The 23,140-nt window shown below is 42.5% G+C and overlaps 2 protein-coding genes across 2 annotated transcripts; both read right to left on the reverse strand.

Moving 5' to 3' along the window:
• Nucleotides 1-9,472: 9,472 nt before the first annotated feature.
• Nucleotides 9,473-10,100, reverse strand: LOC121978697 (cytochrome P450 71A1-like). Its single transcript, XM_042531003.1, has one exon. It carries the CDS (start codon nt 10,079-10,081, stop codon nt 9,473-9,475), a length of 609 nt encoding a protein of 202 aa, XP_042386937.1. The 5' UTR covers nt 10,082-10,100.
• A 62-nt stretch (nt 10,101-10,162) lies between these two features.
• Nucleotides 10,163-22,514, reverse strand: LOC121978698 (cytochrome P450 71B34-like). The gene is made up of 2 exons (XM_042531004.1): nt 22,368-22,514; nt 10,163-10,903 (listed from the first exon to the last, which is right to left on the reverse strand). Exons 1-2 carry the CDS (start codon nt 22,512-22,514, stop codon nt 10,163-10,165), a joined length of 888 nt encoding a protein of 295 aa, XP_042386938.1.
• Between the last annotated feature and the right edge of the window lie 626 nt (nt 22,515-23,140).

The raw sequence follows: 23,140 nt of genomic DNA on the forward strand, positions 1-23,140 counted from the left end.
AAGATATTAATTAAATGAGTTGTCAGTAACTCACTTAATTAGTGGGCATTCAACATCTTAAACACAGGGAGATTAACACACTCATAATAAGAAGGAGCCCAAAATGTAATTTGGGATTGGTGCGGTAGTTCAATAATAGTTCTTTAGTGGAATGAATTATTATTGATGAAATTAAGTTGTGTTCGGGGCGAACGCGGGATGCTTAATTTCATCGGGAGACCAAAACCAATTCCTCCTCTCGGTCCCTATCGTAGCCTCTTATGTATAGAGATTTATACCCACCACATACCCACCTTCTTACCCATCCAATGGGGCCGGCCAAGCTAGCTTGGAACCCAAGCTAGGGCCGGCCAAGACCAAGTGGATGAGTCAAGTTGGTGGCCGGCCAAAGCTTGGGTCCCAAGCTTAGGTGGCCGACCACTAGAATATTAAAAAGGATTTTTATTAAAATTATTTCTTATGTGGATATCATGGTTTTAAAATAAGTTTAAAAATTAAAAATTTCCTTTTATAGCATTCTACAAAAAATTAAGAGAAGAGATTAATCTCTTTCCTTATTTGTAGATTAAAAGGATGGTTTTAATTTTTGGTAAAAACTTTCCTTATTTGTAAATCATCTACATGTTTAAAAGAGAGATTAAAATTTGAAATCTTTCCTTATTTGTTGATTAAAAGGTGGATTTTAAATTTTAAGAAAACTTTCCTTTTTGACCATGTTCATGATTTAAAAGAGAGTTTAAAAATTAAATATTCTCTTTTATAAGTTTCTACAAAAGATTAAGAAAAGATTTGATATCTTTCCTTATTTGTAGATTAAAAGAGATTTTAATTTTTAGAGATAACTTTCTTTTTATCCACATGTTTAAAAGAAAGATTTTAATTTATTAAATTTCCTTTTTATAAACCAATCATGAAGTGATAAAAATTATTGGAGAAATTTTTATAAATTTCCGGAAACAAATTAGGAAGGTTTTAATTCTTGATTGAATTAAATTTCCTTTACTTAGATTATTGTGGTCGGCCATGTTGATTAATAAAAGAGAAATTGATTTTATATCAATTAAATTTATTTTTCATAGCAAAGGAATTAAGGAAGTTTTTATTAAAATTTCCTTATTTGTCAAGACCAAGGATTATAAAAGAGGGGGTAGAGGTGCCTTCACAACAAGAACTCTATTCTATTTTTCTCCCTCTACTTCTTCCTTGGTGTGGCCGGCCATCCTCTCCTCCTTTCTTCTCTTTGATGGCCGAACCTCATCCTTCTTGTGGAGATTCATATGGTGGCCAGATCAAGTTTAGAGAGGAAGAAGAAGAAGGAGAGAAAGAAAGCTTTGTTTCTAGCATTCCTTGGAGCATGGTGGTGGTGGCTGAACCTCTTCATCCTAGGAGAAGTTTTGATGGCCGAAACTTGCAAGGAAGAAGAAGGTGCTTGGTGGTTCTCGTCTCGGAAGATCGTTGCCCACACAACGTCCGGGATTAGAAGAGGAATACGGTAGAAGATCAAGAGGTCATTAAAAGTTCACAAAGGAAGGTATAACTAATATAGTTTTCCGCATCATGTTAGTTTTATCTCCATGTAAAAATATCAAATACAAGAGGCATGCAATTCTAGTATTTCGAATTTATTTTCGATGTTGTGTTCTTTTATTTTTCTTTTCCTTGTGATTTGATTGTTCTTTTCGGTTGACCTAAAGTTATTTAAGGAAATTAAATATTAGCTTTCCTTAAAAGGCTTTGTCTAGGCGGTGGTGGTTGTTCCCATATCCAAGAAGGCCATGTGCCTCGCCATGCAGTCCTGGAAGCCAATTTTGGAAATTAATATTTAATGGAATTAATAACCTAGGTGATTTGGATCGAAAGTGTTTAGTTCCGCAGGAGATCCAAGTCTAAACCTAAAAGAACAAATAAATTAAACTTTGGATCAAACGTGTTAAGTTCCGCAGGCGATCCAAGTTTAATTTAAAAGAACTCATGGTAGCTAGGAAAAGGTTCAGACCTTTGTACAAAATTTTTGTACAGTGGAACCATTAGGATTTCCGAGTAGCAACCAACAATCTCGGCTAGGGGCCCCTTCATTGTAATCATGTGCTCGGGCACAGTTGGCCGAGTGGACTCGGCCATAAGCTCCTCGGTAGGGAGATGCAGCGTAGCCCTGATGGTGCGTCACCGACCGGGAGTCGTCTGAGCAGAAGCTGGGGAAGGATCAGAGGCCGGGGCAGAGAACTGGGACAAAATGGCCGAGCGTTGGACTCGGCGGGGAGAGGGCGGAAGGGCGCTGACAGGTATGGCCTCGAGGGGGTCCGCGGACGTGTCCAGTTGGGATGGGGTCCGATCGGACGAAATCGCCTCCACCTCTGGGGCTTTGCCGCGAGAATCGGCGGTGGTCCGCTCGAACGGCTGGACCGCGAAAGTGGTCGATCGAAGGGGTGTCTCCGTTCGGCGCCACTTTTGTCAAAGAGGGTGTTCTTCCTCCCGAACAGAGCCTTCTTCCCGGACGGAAGGCTCTCGTCCAGAAGTTACGTCACCCGCTGGCTCCGGGAGAGAAGCCTGAGCGGCAAACTCCCCCGCATTCGTCTCGCTCTCCCCTTCGTGTGAGCCGACCGGCTCAATGCCAAGCTGCTCCATCTCCTTGGCAGCTGCGACCTCGAGCGCCGCCGCTTTCCTCTTCAAAATCTCGGCCATCACGGACTCCATGACAATGCCCGCTGCAAAGGAAAAAGGAGAAAATCAGTTAGCAATCAAGGCGAATGCACAAGTAAAATTCTTACCGAAGCCGCTCGGGAGGGAAGTCTGGATCGGACTCAGGCCGAATATGTACATCACCTCTTCAGGTAAGAATTTATTGATGTCGAACTTCAGACTGGCTATCATGTTGGCAGCGTGAAGATAGTCCAGTCGGGTCTTGAACCTTTTTAGCTCAGGGGAGATTGGCGGTCCGACCTGCCACTGGGTTCGGAAGGAGGCCCGTTCGGAAAGACGAAGAGAGAAGTAGAACTCTTTCCAATGTTTATTGGAAGAGGGAAGTTTATTAAAGAAGACTAAATCGGGCGAGCCTGGAACATATAAGTACCCATCTTGGACTGTTTAGGATAATAAAAATAGTAGAAAACCTCCGGTCGGAGGGGAATGTTGTGGATTTTGAACAAGACAACGACGCCACATAGAAGGCGGAAGGTGTTAGGAACTAAGCTTCCGAGCGGGATGCCAAAAAAATTACAAACTTCTACGATGAAGGGATGGACTGGAAAGCGTAGACCGACTATGAACTGGTCGCGAAAAACACAGATAGCTCCGCGCGATGGTTTGTGTGGACGAGCGGAGGGGGAGGGTAAGATAAGTTCGAAGTCAGAGGGGATGTCAAAATTGTCCATCAGAATATCGGCGTCGCGCCGATCGAAGCGCGACTCCATGGTGGTATACCACGGGCTGAGGGCTGGGTCTTGAGGCTGAGAGGAACTAGCTATTGTCCGAGCAGACGAAACCACAAAAGATGAAGAAAGGCAGATGATAGAAGGAAGAAGATGACAAATGAAACAGTGCCCAGAGGACCAAAACTCGGGAAAGAAACGCAAAGAAAACACAAGAACCAAAGATAGAAAAGAAGAAGAACTTTACAGAGAAGAATGAGGATCGACGAGGAACACGGAATCGCCGGAAAAAGGAGAACCGAAGCTGCCGGAGAACTTAAACGCCAAAGGAAGCTTCTGGGCACACGAAAGCAGAAATGCGGCGAAGGAAGAAGGCGAAAGCTTTATAGGGTTGAGCCCGAGCGGCCTCCACCGTCGGATGCAGGTCACGGGAACCGAAGCACGCATCGGGCCGCCCCTTTTAAACCTCCTCGGTCTCGTCACCCGCAACGCCGCCACCGTACGATGACGGCAGCAGCGACACGTGGCATTCGACCACTGGAGTGCATTTAATGAGCACATGCCCGGCCTTAATGTCGAAGATTGGCATAAATTTCGAAGAGATCCGAGGAATGTTGGTGTTGACTGACGTTATAGCTACCCCCGTGGGGGCCGAGCGGAGGATAGTTGCACAGAGACGTCGCTCGGCGTGACTAGCAGTCCAGTCAGTCGGACTAATCGCCTCTTTCGACTAGACTTGAAGGGGAGGCAAGTGATCCGGTAGTAAGGTCGAGGGACCCCCTCTGAAGGGGAGTCAACGCTATGTGGAGGTCAAAAGTCAAAAGGGTCAGCATGAGGTCCGACCAATCGGAGAAGGAGTGGGTTGACCGACCGAACGGGTCCGAGCGGAATCAAAGACAGCCCGACGGGGAGTCAGGTTTCCGACGCTCATGGTAAACGGAGTCGCCGAGCCGAGCGGGCAGCCCGCTCGGCCGAGGCATAAAGCAGCAATGGTGTGAAGGAACAATCTCAGCCGAGCACTCGATGGAGTAGAATCTTCTCGGTCGGACCGATGCCTGCCGAGCGGATGGACGCTCGGCGCGGGGAGAGAGGAGACAAAAGGACAAGGGGACATTGGGGAACATCTTCTGACAACAGGCATGTTCGACGACCAAGTCATACGCAGAATCTTACGACGGAAGGTTCTACCGTCCCATCAGAAAGGTTCTCGGACTATAGCAATATGGTGTCAGGCATGCTCCGCTGGTAAGCCCATACTGAGGTATGGTAAAGGACACGTGTACACCTCGACAGGTGTGCACAAGCCTCCCTAGAGCTCTATATAAGAGCCCACAAACTTCACCGGAGGTACACAATCTCTCATCTTTGGAGCCACTTCATCGTTTTCCTCTTGCCTGACTTGAGCGTCGGAGGGTCGTCGCCGGAACCTCTTCCCGGCTCGACTTCCTTGCAGGTTCGCCGGAGATTTGTGCAGCTGGTCGGAGATGGAGGAGAGCGCCACGTCCCCAGCATCCGTCGACTCAGCGTTCGGACAGGATCACCTAGGTTTAACTAAAGAGACCTCAATAGAAAGCACAAGATCGAAACATGAAATCAAAACATGAAATCAAAAACCTAAAAACGATAGCCTCTTGTGTTGGTATTTCAGAATCCATACAAAGAAAATAAACTAGTACGCAGCGGGATAATAGACTAGTTGTACCTTTCTTTGTAGACAAAAGACCTTTTGATCTTCTGTTGTATTCCTCTCCTCCTCTTGGACGTCGTGTGGGCGACGATCTACCAAGATGAAAACCACCCGAACCACTTCTTCTCCTCCAAGACTCTCGAGCCACCAAGGGATGCCAAAATAGAAAATTTCCTTCTTCTTCTTCTCCTCCAAGCAACCGACCACCAAGTGCTTCTCCTCTTCTTCTTCTTCCTCTCCAAGCAACCGGCCACAAGGATTTTCCAATCCTTGATGTCGTCGGCCCTAAGGAAACAAAAGAGGAGACAAGAAGAAAGGTGCCGCCGACCCTTATGGGAAAGAAAATAAAAAAGGAAGAAGAAGGGAGAGGGACGACCACAAGGAAGAGAGGAGAGGGGGCAAGGCTTAGGTTGTGTATCCCATGAGGCACCCTCTCATTCTCTTTTATAATCCATGGTCATGGCAAAAATAGAAAGTTTTAAACATAATTAAAACTTCCTTATTTGTGGCCTCCCCTTAAAAAAGGAAATTTTAACAACAATTAAAATCTCTCTTTTCTAAATTTCCTATTGTACATGGCAATAAAGAAAAGTTTTAAAATTAATCTCTCTCTTTTAAAAACATGTAGACAACTAAAAAAAATGAAAGATTAATTAAAATTTCTCTTTTTAAATCATGGTTACAAAAAAGAAAAGTTTTATCAAAAATTAAAATCTCTCTTTTAAACATTATAGATAACTACAAATAAGGAAAGATTTTAACAAAATTAAAATCTCTCTTTAATCTTTTGTAGATAGCTATAAAAGGAAAGATTTTAAAATTTTAAAACTCTCTTTTAAAACCATGAGGATGACTATTGATGTGCGTAGATTGTATACACTTATTAGCATGTTTTGATGCACATTCACATACTTTATACATGCTTTGTCTACGTATTTTTGTACTTCCAGCTTTCCTTTTAGCATATTTACTTTTTTTGTTCGGAGATTTGCTTTTGTGCATTTTTTGTACACAGGAGTCGAATTTGGTGAAGATTTCATGTTCAAGGCCAAATCTGCAAGCAGAGCAAAGGAGGAAGGCATCATTCCTGAACCTCACACGGCCCTGCCATGGGGGGTTGCCTTGGCCGTGTGGAGATTTCTGGCCATGTGGCTGAAATAGAGAAGGAAGTTGCCATGGTCGTGTGAACCTCACACGACCGTGTTAAGATATGAAGCCAGCAGGAGCAGGCCGTGTGCAGTACATGGTCATACTAGCATTCCAATGTTGAAGACTTACATGGCCGTGTAGATCTACACGGTCGTGTGAGGTTTTCAGAGACCATGAAGGGCTTGGCCGTGTACACTACACGGCCGTGCGAGATCTCCAGTGCCAAAGAATGCCTAGGCCGTGTAGATCTACACGGCCATGTGAAGGTAGCAGATGCAGGGTGTGCCACGGTCGTGTCTCACACACGACCGTGTGAGTTGTGCAGAGAGGGAAGTGAGGCAGGCCGTGTGAACCTCACACGGCCGTGCCTCGGGGCCATGTGGCGCCCAAACCTCACCTCTATATAAGCCTTCCTCCTTGATTTGAGAGGGAATCTTCTCCCCTTTGGGAGAAAGGAAGATTTGGGCAATTTTCCCCCCATCTTGGAGTGATTTTTCGGCGATTCTAGGGAGCATCTTCACCGATTCGACTCCAAGATCGAAGGATTGGATCCGAAGACTATTCTTCTCCGTAGATAAGTTTTCTTTCTCTCCTTTCTTGGATTTGAGGGATTAGAAATGCTTGTAATCTTTATTTCTTTCGGATTCTTTCTTCAATTTATGGAGTAGATCTCTTGTTCTAGGATGGAGGGAGTATTTGTAAGGAAATCTTGATGTAAAACTCTTGTGGATATGCCAATTTCCTATTTCTATGATTTTGCCCTGTTTTGTATCTATTCTTTCTTGTGTGGATTGTTGTGATTAGGGCTTAATTACCATGCTTGATTGAATGTTTGAATATCTTATGGATCTTGTATGGATTGCTCCTCATTCAATTTTCTGAGGGATCTTCATGACAGGAACATGCCCGTGTAAGGATGCTTGAGGGGTAATCTTGAAAGAGAAATTAGGTATTTCAAGAAGGTAGGATAGATAGATTGAATTAATCTTTATATCTCGATGGATTGATGAGTGATGGATTCATATGTTGATTTTCCGAGGGACGCACGTGACAGGCAAGCTCGTGTAAGGACAACATAGATTCATTCATAATTGATCAATCTAGGTATGGATTTTAGTCCTAGGTCGGTTCTCTATTGCAAGAGATAACTGACAACCTTCTACAAATGATGGACAATTGAGAAAAAGGATTTGGTAGATCATTTACATTGAAGAACCTTACAAAGAAACCGAAACTCCTAAAATATCCCTTATCATTGCTATATTCCTTATTTCCTATTCTTTTATTTCTTTGTTACTTTTCATAGTTACACTTAGATTTTGTCAATCCATTGATTTGCTGTTTAGCTAATTCGCTTTGAGACATTCTTAGTGCTTATTCCAGTCTCTGTGGATACGATAATCTTTTATATTACTTGCGATATTTCCGTACACTTGCAGAGGTCAACAACTATAAAAGAAAATTTTTAAAATTAAAAATTTTCTTTTAAATCCCTTCATGAATGACTACAAAAGGAAAGATTTTAACAAAAAATAAAATCTCCCTTTAGTTCTAATGGTGTGGTCGGCCCCATGCTTGGACACCAAGCATGGCTTGGTAGGCCATCTCTTGGGCTCCAAGCAAATACTTGGCCAACCCCCTTGCTCCAAGCAAGGATGTGTCCGACCCATTACTTGGGTAAGAAGTGGACTTGGTGGATACAAGACTTTATAGAGGCTACAACAGGGACCAAGAATAGAAATTGGTTTTGGTCTCCCGATGAGCTTGAGCTTCCTGTGTTCGTCCTGAACACCCAACTCAAGTTCATCGATTATAACTCATACCACTAAAGAGTTATTATTGAACTACTGTACCAATCCCAAATTATATTATAGGTTCCTTCTTATCATGAGTGCATTAATTTTCCTATGTTTAAGATATCGAATGTCACTAATTAAATGAGTTACTGACAACTCACTTAATTAATATCTAGCTCTAAGAGTAGTACCACTTAACTTCATTGTCATGCCGGACTAGGTCCACCTGCAGGATTTACATAACAATCCTTATGAGCTCCTCAAGGGGACATCATCAACCTAGACTACTAGGATACAGTTTCCTTCTATAATCAACAACACACCATATAAATAATATTATTTTCCAACTTATCAGGCCTATTGATTTAACGAACTAAATCTCACTCATTGATAAATTAAAGAAATACATACTAAGTATATGTGCTTGTTATTATATCAGGATTAAGAGTACACACATCTATAATAACAGAGGTTTTATTCTTTTATGTAGTCAGTATAAAAAGAAACTTCCTCAAATGGTCCTGCTCAATACACACATAGTGTACTAGTGTAATTTTATAGTTAAGATAAATTAATATCAAATTACACTACAACTATTCCAATGGTTTGCCCCATTCCATCTTAGTTGTGAGCTACTATTTATAATTTATAAGGAACTGATAACATGATCTTCTGTGTGGCACCACGCACCATGTTATCTACAATATAAATTAAATGGACAACTACATTTAACATAAATGTAGACATTTGACCAATATAATTCTTATTTCAAAATAAATGTTTATAAAAAGTTAGGCTTTTAGTAGACATCCTAACACTATGGATGTTGAAGACGTTGTTTTAAACTAAAGGACTACTTTTCAACCTGGGGCGTCTGATGCAAGAGCATCTAGGGATATAATCATCTTATATCATCCAACGTGGTTTATATTAACCTTCAAGTTGTTACGAAAAGAAAATGAGACTACCAACCTCCCTTCTGGATATTGAAGAAGGACAATCGATGCTACTTACAAGAAAAATAATTAGTTCGTAACCTTCTGATATAATTACATTCGATTCAAAGTTTAGAGGAGACGGAATTGACTAACTAAGTCATCAAAATTCTAGATCAGATCTTTTAATTTTTTTTTTATTTATTTCAAATTTTTAGAATTACTTTTCTTTTTAAAACTTAATTGAGATCTTGTCTCTTTTGAAAAGGATTAATTTTATTTTCGTAAAGTTAGTTTAGATTTATTTTTTTTAATATTAGTTATTTAAAATTTTTCTTTTTCTATTTTTTTTGTGATATTTTCTTATTTTTTTAAGTTATTTAACTAAGACTTAGGGCTCCTGTAAAAAAATTATATTAATATTAAGTTTAATAAAGTTTATTTTTATTTAAACCAGAGGCGGCTCCTTCCCCTGTGCCATAATACAATTTAACTTCGCCGGAGTTGCCATCAGCATTCCCCTCCGCCATAATGCAATTAAAGTAACTTCGCCGGAGTTGCCATCAGCACGAGCGGCTCCTTCTTGCTAACGACGAGCCCAAACACCTCGCTCATGTCCAGATCCTCCCTTCTCACTCCCGCAGGCAATGCCCAGTCGAAGCCGTGTAAGAGATTGGCCAGTGTAAGCCAGATAACCCACTCTGCCATCAAGATCCCGGGACAGATCCTCCGGCCGCTGCCGAACGGCACCAGCTCGAAGCATTGCCCCTGGTAGTCGACGGAGCTGCCCTCAAACCGCTCCGGCCGGAATTCGTCGGGTTTATCCCATAGGTTCGCATCTCGCCCGATGCTCCACGCGTTGATGTAGATTCTAGTGCCGGCGGGAACGTCGTAGCCAGCGACCTTGCAACTCTGCTGGCACTCGTGGGGCAGCATCAGGGGGGCGGCCGGGTGGAGTCGGAGGATCTCCTTGACGATGGCCTGCAGGTAGCTGAGCCTCGGGAGGTCCTCCTCGTCGACGTAGCTTTTTCCGGCTGCCACTCGGCGGACTTCCTCCTGGGCTCTAGCGAGCACTCGAGGAGTCCTCACTAGCTCCGCCATGGCCCATTGCAATGTCGTAACCGTTGTGTCCGTTCCGCCGAACATCAAGTCCTGATAAAGATGGGGATTGATTAATTGAGAGGAAATTAATCCTTTTAGATCAACACAAATCTCTAAATCAAAGTTTTATATAGGATTCCGTAATTCGCCAATATTTGGACGGTACGTGGTTTTTACCCAGAGAAAAGCTTTCACGGCGTCCCTCGTGAGGCCGCCTTCCTTGTTACTCTGTTCCTCTCTGACTAAGCGCATCAGAACACTGGCATAGGTGCCGTCGTCACTACTGCCGGTGCCGGCGCGTTCCCGCTCTTTAATTTCCCTTTCGAACAAGTCGTCCCACTCCTTGAAGCTCCTCTCAAGCCTTCCATGCACTCCCGTGACGGCGTTGAGCCAGCGGCGCGCCCACGGGAAGTAGTCCCCAGCGACGAACCCCCCCAAGATCTCCGCCGTCAGACATAACACGCCCCCGATCTCGCTCATCGAGGATTCCCCCGCCGGCGCGAACCTCTTCCCAAACACGGCCCGGCATACAATGCAGCTCACCAAACTCATCAGACTCTTGCTGAGGTCGACCGTGTGGCCGAACACGGCGGCAGCGGCCACGGTGTTCATCAGGGTCCGTACCTCCTCCTCCCTCGCGGCGGAGAGGCCTCGGACCGGGCGCGGGGAGAGGAAGTGGGTGACCAAGAGCCGGCGCGCACTGACCCAGCGGGGGGAGTAGGGGGAGAGAGCGACTTCGAGGCTGCCGTAGGAGTAACGGCGCCAGGTCGCGATGTCGGGGCGGGAGCAGAGTGAGAGGTCGTTGGTCTTGAGGACGTCGCGGGCGATGGCGGGGGAGGAGACGACGAGAGTGGTGACGCTCCCGAGCTGGAGGCGGAGGAGGGGGCCGTAGGCAAGTGAGAGTTGGTGAAGGGAGCGGTGGGGGAGGTCGCCGATGATACGAACCCCACCAACAAATGTGATGGAACCCGAAACAAGGGTGGATAGAACCCCAAGAACTAAACGACAAAAGTGTGAGCCTTGACCCGTAACCAAGAATTGGCACGAACCAAGCCGACGAAGAAAAGAAACGCCACACCTTGGGGTGATAAGTTTCGATCGGTTGAACGCCACGAGAGTAGACTCGATAAGTTCAGCAAGTTCTTCAAGAACTAAGAGAGCACACAATCTCACCAAAAACTAAGTTGCTTCATACTAAGATGTCCCTCCCTTTTATAATGGGAGTGAACAAGGAAAAATACAAGATAAGTACATGCACAATTAGAGTCCCAATGTTGCATGTCTCATGCAAGCTATCTAGAAACCCAAAACAAAATAAATGCATGCACAATTAGAGTCCCAAGTTGCATGCTTCATTAAACAATCTAAAATACTTAAGTCTTCATGCATGAACGAATTCCCATGCTTTGCATGCTTATTAGCGTTCTTCCGTTAAGCGCAGCCAGTCATGGATGGTTATGCCCGATTACGTGAATTAGGCCACGACTAGCAGTTGCGATTATCTTGGTTTCTCCTTGCTCATAGTCCTCCCAATGTTTTTTGATTAGCCCATTTAGTGCTTCCTTGAAACGCTTTGCCCGTAGTCTTGTAATTGGGCCTTCTGGAAGTGATAATTGATCTCTCCTATCTTCAGCCCTTGGGCATACATCATTCTCCCCTTCTTGAAAAGGATTTGTCCTCAAATCATCACCTGCATCAAACGGGGATAAGTCAGCAACATTAAAAGTAGAATGTACGCCATACTCACCTGGTAGTTCAAGTTTGTAGGCATTATCATTGATGCGCTCTAACACTTGAAATGGGCCATCCCCTCGAGGTAGAAGTTTAGAACGACGTTTGTCCGGAAATCGCTCCTTTCGAAGGTGCAACCAAACCCATTCTCCTGGTTCAAACACAATTTTCTTGCGCCCCTTGTTAGCTTGTTGCATGTATTGCTGAGTTCTTTTCTCAATATTCAGCCGTGCTTGTTCATGAATCTTCTTTACGAATTCGGCCTTCTGCTTACCATCTAAGTTTATATGCTCACTTACAGCTAAAGGAATCAAATCTAATGGTGACAAGGGATTGAAACCATAAACAATTTCAAATGGAGAAAATTTAGTCGCAAATTGTATGCTCCTATTGTAAGCAAATTCAACATGAGGTAGACAATCTTCCCATATTCTCAAATTCTTGTTAATGACCGCACGAAGTAAAAAGGTCAAGGTTCAATTGACCACTTCAGTTTGCCCATCAGTTTGGGGGTGACAAGTAGTAGAGAATAACAATTTAGTTCCTAATTTCCCCCACAAAGTCTTCCAAAAATAACTCAAAAATTTTGCATCTCTATCAGAGACAATAGTCCTAGGCATGCCATGCAACCTAATAACCTATTTAAAGAACAATTCAGCTATATGCGATGCATCATCGGTTTTATGACATGGAATGAAATGCGCCATTTTAGAGAATCTGTCTACCACAACAAAAATTGAATCTCTCCCTCTCTTGGTCCGGGGTAATCCCAAAACAAAGTCCATTAAGATATCAGTCCAAGGTTCACTAGGTATAGGCAAAGGAGTATACAAGCCATGGGGTTTCAATTTAGATTTTGCTTGTTTGCAAGTGATACACTTCTCACAAATTCTTTCCACGTCGCGTTTCATATGAGGCCAAAAGAAATGATCCTGTAAAACCCCTAAAGTCTTAGTAACACCAAAATGACCCATCAATCCACCACCATGGGCTTCCCTAGTGAATAATTCACGTAACGAACACATAGGCACACACAATCTATTTTCACGAAATAAAAACCCATCATGCCTATAGAACTTACCAAATGCAACCTTATCGCATGCTTTGAACACCTCAGAAAAATCAGTATCGTTAGTATATAAATCCTTGATATATTCAAATCCAAGTAACTTCGTATCTAAAGTGGACAGTAAAGCATACCTTCGAGATAGTGCATCAGCAACAACGTTCTCCTTTCCTTGCTTGTATTTGATCACATAAGGAAATGTCTCAATGAATTCTACCCATTTAGCATGGCGTCGGTTCAACTTATGTTGGCTCTTCAAATGCTTTAGAGATTGATGATCTGTGTGAATCACGAATTCTTTTGGCCATAGATAATGTTGCCATGTCTCCAATGCTCTCACCAATGCATACATTTCCTTGTCATATGTGGGATAGTTGAGAGTGGCTCCACTCAACTTCTCACTGAAATAAGCAATGGGTCTCATTTCCTGCATAAGCATAGCACCTATACCAACACCAGAAGCATCACATTCGATTTCAAAGGTTTTAGAAAAATCTGGTAGGATTAGTAAAGGAGCATAACTTAGCTTTTCTTTCAAAGTGTTGAAGGCCCTCTCTTGCTCCTCTCCCCACTTGAATGACTCATTTTTCTTGATGACTTTAGTAAGAGGAGCTGCAATATTGCTAAAATCACAAACAAACCGTCGATAGAAGCTGGCCAAACCATGGAAACTCCTCACTTGGCTAATTGTTGTCGGTGTTGGCCACTCTTGGATTGCTTTCACCTTTTCCTCATCCATCTCAACGCCTTTAGTACTAACAACAAAACCAAGAAACACGACTTTCTCCGTACAAAAGGAGCATTTAACGAGGTTAGCAAAAAGCTTTTCTTCTTTTAACACACTCAAAACTAACCTTAAATGTGTAACATGCTCTTCTAAGCTTCTGCTATAAATCAAAATATCATCAAAATATACAACTACAAATTTTCCTAAGAAAGCACGCAAAATATGGTTCATCAAACGCATCAAAGTGCTAGGAGCATTAGTTAAGCCAAAAGGCATTACTAACCATTCATATAAGTCATGTTTGGTTTTAAAACCAATTTTCCATTCATCACCTTCCTTCATCCTAATCTGATGATATCCACTCCTAAGATCAATTTTTGTGAACACACAAGAACCATGCAATTCATCAAGTATATCATCAATCCTAGGAATTGGATGGCGATACTTTACCGTGATGTTGTTGATGGCTCGACAATCCACACACATCCTCCATGTTCCGTCCTTCTTGGGAACTAGTAACACAGGCACAGCGCAAGGACTCATGCTTTCTCGAACATACCCCTTTTCTAATAATTCATTAACTTGCCTCTGAAGTTCCTCTGCTTCCTCCGGATTGCTTCTATAGGCAGGTCGATTCGGAATGGAGGCACCGGGTATGAAGTCAATTTGGTGCTCAATTCCTCTAATGGGAGGTAAACCATGCGAAACCTCTTCAGGAAAGACCTCCTCGAATTCCTGTAAGAGAGAAACAATAACACTAGGCAAAGAATTGTTAAGGTCGTTAGTGCTCAAGAGTGCCTCCTTATACAAAAGGATAAGGGGCAGCTGATTTGAAAACAAAGTCGCTTAATCTCACTTTTTTTTGCATAAAAAGTATTTTTCTTTCTCTCTCCTTTTTTTTCCTTGCCCACTCCTTTTGTCTCTTTCCTCTCATCTTCTTTTTTCTCAATTTTTTTTCTCTCAATTTCTTTTTCTTTCTTCTTTTCATTTGCTTTTTGTAGTCTCAACTGGTCCTCCATAACTTGTCTTGGAGTCAACGGTACAAGAATAATAGGTTGCCCTTTCAAAGTAAAACTATACTTATTTGTGAGGCCATCATGTGTTACCTTTCGATCAAATTGCCAAGGTCTTCCCAACAATAGATGGCATGCATGCATGGGAACCACGTCACACAACAGCTCATCTTCATATTTGCCAATGGAGATTGCTACCAAGACTTGTTTTGTTACCTTGATTTCTCCGTAATCATTTAGCCACTGGAGTCGATAAGGTCGTGAATGTTTCCAAGTTGGTAGTGATAATTTCTCCACCAAATCAGTACTTGCCACATTGGTGCAGCTCCCCCCATCAATAATAACACTGCAAACCTTGTTATTGACAAAGCAACGGGTATGAAACAAATTCTCCCTTTGATTACCTTCTTCCTCCTTAGCTTGTAGATTGAGAACTCGTCGGGCCACCAATAAGTCTCCAATAACAGCATGTTGTTCATCATCACTGTCCTCTTTTTGTGGCACTTCTTCAACTATTTTATCCTCATCTTCCGACTCAAGTTCACCTTGAGCATTTATTACCATCACCCTTTTGTTCACACATTGACTAGCTATATGACCATGCCCTTGACATTTAAAACACTTGATATCACGAGTTTTGGAGGAAATGGGCTCGCGATTACCTTGAGTAGTAGATGGTGTAGGTTTGGGCTTCTTGAAGGGTTCAAACTTTGGCTTATTTTGAGGTTGTTCCTCCTTTCTTGGAGCTGTTCGCCATGGGCCGTGAGTAGTCATTGGTTGTCCCTTCCTAGCCAATCCTCTCCTCTTGAGTTGTTCTTCCACTTTTTGTGCTTGGTGGACCATGTCCGACAGCTCAACATAATGCTGCAATTCAACAATATCAGCAATTTCTGGGTTTAAACCATGTAAAAACCTGGCCATAGTGGCTTCCCGATCTTCATTGACATTAGCTCGGATCATGGACAACTCCATCTCCTTGAAATATTCATCCACACTTTTGGAGCCTTAAGATAACCTTTGAAGCCGCTGATATAAGCTTCTATAATAATGGCTGGGTACAAACCTCCTTCTCATGAGCACTTTCATCTCCTCCCAAGTGGACACAGGTTGCTCTCTGTTTCTTCTCCGAGTCATCACCACTTGATCCCACCAAACAATAGCATAATCAGTGAATTCAATGGCAGCTAACTTCACCTTTTTAAACTCTGAGAATTCATGACAGTCAAACACCATTTCCATCTTAGTTTCCCATTCCAAGTAAGCTTCTGGGTCATTTCTCCCTTGGAAGATTGGAATATTCATCTTAATCCCTCCTAAATCATTATTTCTTCTAGTTCCGTTCCTATCTCCTCGATGTCCAATCCTGCCTCAATTGTAGTTTTGCTCATCAAAGTCTTCCACAATAACCTCTTCATCTTCTTCGACATCAATCCCTTGGCATGTCTTCGTTGTGGTCTAGTAATACGGTCTTGTTGATGTCTTCTTGGTGTCCCATCCTCCACCCGATCCAACCTTTCATGGATAGATTCTAATGTAGGGGATCGGTGGCCGGCTAGAAGGGGGGTTGGATAGCTAGGTCACCCCCAACTTTGATTTCTTCTCTACACGGTTAGTTTGCGCAAGCGGAAATGAAACTAAAACAAGAAAGCAATGAGTAAGAACACAAACGCTAACACGATTCTTTTACGTGGTTCGGAGATTGCTTGCTCCTACTCCACAGCGTGTCCTTGAGGTGGACGAGCCCTTGATCCTTCGGTGGATCAGTCCCCGGCAATCTCCGGCTAGAGCTTTCTCCTTCTCGGTGGAGCAAACCTCTCACAAAGGATCTCTTCCTCTTTACAATGATGAACTTAGGTTTAGGAGGAAGAGAGTAAGCTTGGAAGCTTTTGGGCAATGACAAGGAGTTATTCAATAAGCATGAGTAACCTCCTTCAAGCCCCAAAGCTTCCCTTAAATAAGAGGAGAGAGTTGATCATCATATCAACTCATCTCGGCACCAGTCGACTGCTAAAACATGCAGTCGGCTGGTGTTACCATTGAGGTAGCCAACGGCTACATTCCAGCACCAACGGTCATATACCAGTCGATTGCTAAAACTAGCAGTCGACTGCTAAAACTTGCGGTCGACTGATCTACACCGACCGAACGAACATAACCATTCTGTTCGCGCCCAATCGACTGCGCAGTCGACTGCACCATCGACTGCTAAAACATGCAGTCGATGCGCTTACAAGATCGCTACAAGATAAACCCTAGAATTTATGTTTTTACTCCGAGTACAATCTCTCGTACCCTCACCCTTACGACTCTTTTGACGCTTCCTTTGCAGCTTTACCAGAACCTTCAAGCATACTTTCTTTGGCTCTCGTCCCTCGGATGCATTCAAGCCTGCAGCTCGTCCCCAATGCCATCCTTCGCGTATGCCTCGAAATTGCTTCCCTCGGCCCTTGTCCTCGCTGCCTTGTCCACGGTCCCTCGGATGCTTTATCCTTTACCGGACCCGAAGCCATCAACCTGAGTCGCATGTGTATCTTGCGAACCTGCACAACTCAAATACACATATCAAATACAAGGATGAACCTAACTTAAACTCTTTGACACACACATCAAAACTATGATCGTACCGATCAAAACCTAGGTCGATTGCACCAACAATCTCCCCCTTTTTGATGTGTGGCAATATGTTTAAGTTAGGCATAAATATCAACATGAAAATTAGAAGCAATATGTAAACATGAAGCATAGTACCCAAGCTCCCCCTTAACATATACTCTCAACCATAATTTTCAAGTTTTGCTCATAGTTAGGTTTTTAACTTAAACCTTTGCATTTCTCCCCCTTTGACACCATCAAAAATTGTACCAAACATGTATACATACTATGGTATCAATGTGGACTTAAAAGTACCCAAAACCAGCTCTTGAAAGTGCTGGAAGACAGCTACCAGTCGACTGCTATATGTCGCAGTCGACTGGCACAAACCAGCTCGAATTTCAGCATTTTACAGCCAACTTCAGAAATGCATAGAAAATTCTAGAAAATTCGAAAAATCATGAAATTTTGAACACATATTTCTTATAATGTTATTTAACAAGAAAAAATATGTTTTCATGAAAATTCATCATATTTTTGAAGTTTTGATAAAAACTCAAACACTTTAAAAATCAATCAAGTTTGTATCAATTTGAAACCTTGTTTTGCAATCATATGTTTCAAAATAGCTAAACCACAGTAAATAAAACATAGAATTGTTTTCAAAACATTTGAAATGTCCAACTATGATCTATGGGCAAGATGTCCATTAATTAAACATTTGCTTTCCCCATAGTTGGTCTATGATCACTAAAAATTGATACATTTCATAACTCATCAAAATGCCATAAGCATATGTGAATTATTTGTATCATCCTAGTATCTCACATTTATTGTTAGAAAATAATGCAAGTCATTGTGAGATAAAGGTAATCTCTACTTAGCCCTTTTTATCATGAATTTCTATCAAGGCTAAGTACTCCCCCTTAAGGTCTCAAGTCAACCAAAAAAAAAAAAAATTGGAATTATGATTTCTATGGTTGACTTGACCTAAAATCCTCTAACCCTTGAGGATTGATTTTGGCACCCAATAGAAGTTATCTCTAATTGGGTTGACCAAGTACTCCTTAGGGATCCATTTCCTATCTATGGTCTTTGTCTTTGATTTCCCCCTAGCAAGTAGACAATGATAAGTCTTTTCATTATTGGGTTCATTGTATCCTAGCCCATTTTTCTTAAAACTTGCCCTTTGGCTCCCAATAATCATGTTTAAGGTATTTGAGCCAATTTCAAATTTTCTAAGGGCTATGGTGAGGTATTCTACCTTTTCCCTTAATTTCCTATTTTCCTCTTCTAAACATGAATCATTTGAACTTGTAGAGGAAGCATGCAAATCATCATCCCTAATATGCATGGATTCTAATTTTTCTTTAAGCATGCAAATGTCATTTTTCAAGGATTTGTTCTTTCTTTTTGCCTTAAACAAATCATCATTTGTGCTTGAAATAATTTTAATTAAGACATGAGGAGGAAGATTATGTACCTCACTTACCGAGAAGTCCGAATCCGAAGTTTGACCTCCCCCTTCACTTGAGCTCCCCTCTTCATCTTCACTTGAGCTCCTTCCTTCTTCTTGCTCGGATGAGGTGGAGGCTACATCATCAATTCCCATTAAAGCAAAATTTACTACATGGTGCTCTTCTTCCTCCGATGATGATGAAGGATCATCCCATGTTGCTTTTAGGTTTTGAGCCTTCTTCCCCTTTTCTTTTGTCTTCTTCTCCTCCTTCTTCTTCCCTTCCTTCTTCTTCAAGAGAGGGCAATCATCTCTCATATGTCCCTCTCCTTGACAATTGTAACATTTGATCTTTCTTCTTCTACTCGTGCCCCTTGAACTTCTCCTAGCATGTGATTTGTTAGAAGAAAAAGATTTAAATGCTTTTCTCATTTTTCTTACCATATATGCCTCTTGATCACTATCCATTGAGGCACTTGATTCTTCGGAGTCGGAGGATGGTGGGGATGAAGACTTCTTCTTCTTACCCTTTCCCTTGTTTGCCACAAGGGCTACTCCTCTTGATCTATTTGCTTCTCCTTCTAATCCTTCCACCCTTGTTTCATGAAGCTCCATTGTTGAGAAGAATTCATCTAGAGAGCTCTTCTCTAGATCCTTTGAAATGTAGAATGAATCTACAATAGAGCTCCATGTCGAGTTTCTTGGGAAGGCATTGATGGCTTTCATTATGATGTCTCGGTTGGAGAGTTTCTCACCTACACTTGTTAGTCCACTTAAAATTTCTTTAATTTTAGCATGAAGTGTAGATACCTTATCTCCCTTCTCAAGCTTTACATTGTTGAGTTGAGTTCGGAGAAGATCTCTTCTTGCCAATTTTGCCTCCGATGTGCCTTCATGAAGCTCCACTAGCTTTTCCCATAACTCCTTGGCGCTTGAGTAGGTTCCCACCCTTGTTACTTCTTGTTGGGGAAGAACATTTAGTAGATGATGGATGGCTTTTGAATTTGCTAAATGTTCTTCCCTTTGCTTCTTGCTCCACCTTGTTTTCTCAAGTATCTTATTGTCTTGATCCCTAGGTACTTCGAAACCATTTTCCATGATTAGCATAATATCAAAATCGGTTTCGAAGAATACCTCCATTCTCTTCTTCCACCAAGAGAAGTCCCCTTCGAATTTTGGTGGATGAATGTTTGAGCCGGCCATTGATGATGTTGTTCTTCTTGGCGATTAGTCCGTTGAAGAGCGTCCTTGCTCTGATACCACTTGTAGGGGATCGGTGGCCGGCTAGAAGGGGGGTTGGATAGCTAGGTCACCCCCAACTTTGATTTCTTCTCTACACGGTTAGTTTGCGCAAGCGGAAATGAAACTAAAACAAGAAAGCAATGAGTAAGAACACAAACGCTAACACGATTCTTTTACGTGGTTCGGAGATTGCTTGCTCCTACTCCACGGCGTGTCCTTGAGGTGGACGAGCCCTTGATCCTTCGGTGGATCAGTCCCCGGCAATCTCCGGCTAGAGCTTTCTCCTTCTCGGTGGAGCAAACCTCTCACAAAGGATCTCTTCCTCTTTACAATGATGAACTTAGGTTTAGGAGGAAGAGAGTAGGCTTGGAAGCTTTTGGGCAATGACAAGGAGTTATTCAATAAGCATGAGTAACCTCCTTCAAGCCCCAAAGCTTCCCTTAAATAAGAGGAGAGAGTTGATCATCATATCAACTCATCTCGGCACCAGTCGACTGCTAAAACATGCAGTCGACTGGTGTTACCGTTGGAGGTAGCCAACGGCTACATTCCAGCACCAACGGTCATATACCAGTCGACTGCTAAAACTAGCAGTCGACTGGTGTAGTCGACTGCTAAAACTTGCAGTCGACTGATCTACACCGACCGAACGAACAGAACCATTCTGTTCGCGCCCAGTCGACTGCACCAGTCGACTGCTAAAACATGCATTCGACTGCTACAGTACTGCTACAGTGCTGCTACAGTAACGCTACAGTACTGCTACAGTAAACCCCTAGAATTTATGTTTTTACTCCGAGTACAATCTCTCGTGTACTCGTACCCTCACCCTTACGACTCTTTTGACGCTTCCTTTGCAGCTTTACCAGAACCTTCAAGCATACTTTCTTTGGCTCTCGTCCCTCGGATGCATTCAAGCCTGCAGCTCGTCCCCAATGCCATCCTTCGCGTATGCCTCGAAATTACTTCCCTCGGCCCTTGTCCTCGCTGCCTTGTCCACGGTCCCTCGGATGCTTTATCCTTTACCGGACCCGAAGCCATCAACCTGAGTCGCATGTGTATCTTGCGAACCTGCACAACTCAAATACACATATCAAATACAAGGATGAACCTAACTTAAACTCTTTGACACACACATCAAAACTATGATCGTACCGATCAAAACCTAGGTCGATTGCACCAACATCTAATTCCGCCCTCATCATCCGTTGCATCTCCCCCATCAATGCTTGTAATTGCAGGTTCGGAAGTGGCCTAGCCCCCTCATTTGCTCCATCCTCCTGGTTGTTCGACATGGCTGCAAAATGAAAGAAAACCTCACAAGCACTCAACTCACGTTTGGGTGGCAGCTCTCAATTGATGATCTCTCTCAGTTCTTGATCAAACTCTAGAACAAATCAGAATATCACGTAGCAATTCAAAAGATACCACCGAAACTTATGATGGCAGAATTTTAAGAGAAAATGAAAGAGTAGAAGTTTGAGAATAAGGAAAACAAGAAAAGAATTGTTGAAGACAATTTACTTCGATTCACACAAGCACTTTTCTTCTTCTTCTTCTTTTTTTTTTTTTTTTGCGCTTTCTTCTTCCTTTTTTTTGTCTTTTCAATGCGCTCCTTTTTTTTCTTTTTTTTTCCACGTTTTTTTTTTTGCTTTTGGTTGAACAACAAGTAAAGATAAATTTGCACTTGCCTTTGAACCGAAGCTCTGATACCAGATGATACGAACCCCACCAACAAATGTGATGGAACCCGAAACAAGGGTGGATAGAACCCCAAGAACTAAACGACAAGAGTGTGAGCCTTGACCCGTAACCAAGAATTGGCACGAACCAAGCCTACGAAGAAAAGAAACGCCACACCTTGGGGTGATAAGTTTCGATCGGTTGAACGCCACGAGAGTAGACTCGATAAGTTCAGCAAGTTCTTCAAGAACTAAGAGAGCACACAATCTCACCAAAAACTAAGTTGCTTCATACTAAGATGTCCCTCCCTTTTATAATGGGAGTGAACAAGGAAAAATACAAGATAAGTACATGCACAATTAGAGTCTCAATGTTGCATGTCTCATGCAAGCTATCTAGAAACCCAAAACAAAATAAATGCATGCACAATTAGAGTCCCAAGTTGCATGCTTCATTAAACAATCTAAAATACTTAAGTCTTCATGCATGAACGAATTCCCATGCTTTGCATGCTTATTAGCGTTCTTCCGTTAAGCGCAGCCAGTCATGGATGGTTATGCCCGATTACGTGAATTAGGCCACGACTAGCAGTTGCGATTATCTTGGTTTCTCCTTGCTCATAGTCCTCCCAATGTTTTTTGATTAGCCCATTTAGTGCTTCCTTGAAACGCTTTGCCCGTAGTCTTGTAATTGGGCCTTCTGGAAGTGATAACTGATCTCTCCTATCTTCAGCCCTTGGGCATACATCAGCCGATCTGGTGGAGATTGCCGATGATGGGGAGGCCCCGCGGGCTGGGTGGGAGGCGGAGGCTGCTGTTGACCTTCTGGCGGCGGCGGCGGAGGTAGAAGAGCAGCAACAACGTGAAGGAGATGAGTAGGAGTGTCGTGAAGAAGGTGGAGGTTGCATGTGCATGGAATTGGAGGTTCCGCGGGGACTCCTCTTGGGCGGCCGAAGGAACAGCAGACATTGTCGATAACCTTCCCAGTTTCTTCTCCTTCTTCTTCCCTCTCTCTTCTTCTTCCCTCTCTAGTTTGAATCTGATGCTAATATAGATATAGTTTGGAGGATTGGTTAGCTGGATTTTGATTAGAATCTGTGAAGATGATGGAATGGATTGATTGATGAAATAGAGAATTGAATTCATAAAATTTACCATCAATTTACTAAATTAAACATTAACTTTCAATCACTTTTTCATTCTCCATTTTCATCTAACCAAACGGGAATGAAATATTGGACCATCCCCTGATCGAATACTTATATTGATGGAAGACAATGACCCCCATCTTTCTTGTTCTAGGAGTGGATCAAATAATGATCTAGAGGATCTCATTCCAACCAAACATCCCCATGTGACATTTGTAGTGGTTAAGTAATTAAAAACCCAATATAAATTAATATTCTAAATATTGGTAAGTATTTATAAATTATCATACATAAGGCGAACTAGAAAAGACATTTACCGCCAAAATTAATTGGGCAGAACTTTTGCACAAAAAATATAAAACGAAAAAAAAAACTAAACTAAGAGAAGCCACTCTCTTTGTTAAAACAAACAATTTTAAATAAAATAATTTTAAGATGCGGTATATA

This window comes from Zingiber officinale, chromosome 4B (assembly GCF_018446385.1).
Source record: "Zingiber officinale cultivar Zhangliang chromosome 4B, Zo_v1.1, whole genome shotgun sequence".
Taxonomy (NCBI): Eukaryota; Viridiplantae; Streptophyta; class Magnoliopsida; order Zingiberales; family Zingiberaceae; genus Zingiber; species Zingiber officinale.

What these genes read in the sequence shown, in the direction of transcription:
- LOC121978697 (XM_042531003.1), bottom strand. Translation starts at nt 10,081, where the DNA reads ATGTTCGGCGGAACGGACACAACGGTTACGACATTGCAATGGGCCATG.
- LOC121978698 (XM_042531004.1), bottom strand. Translation starts at nt 22,514, where the DNA reads ATGTCTGCTGTTCCTTCGGCCGCCCAAGAGGAGTCCCCGCGGAACCTC. An exon ending in TCCGCCGCCGCCGCCAGAAG is followed by an intron (nt 10,904 to 22,367) that starts GTCAACAGCAGC and finishes CTCCGCCTCCAG; the next exon opens with CTCGGGAGCGTCACCACTCT.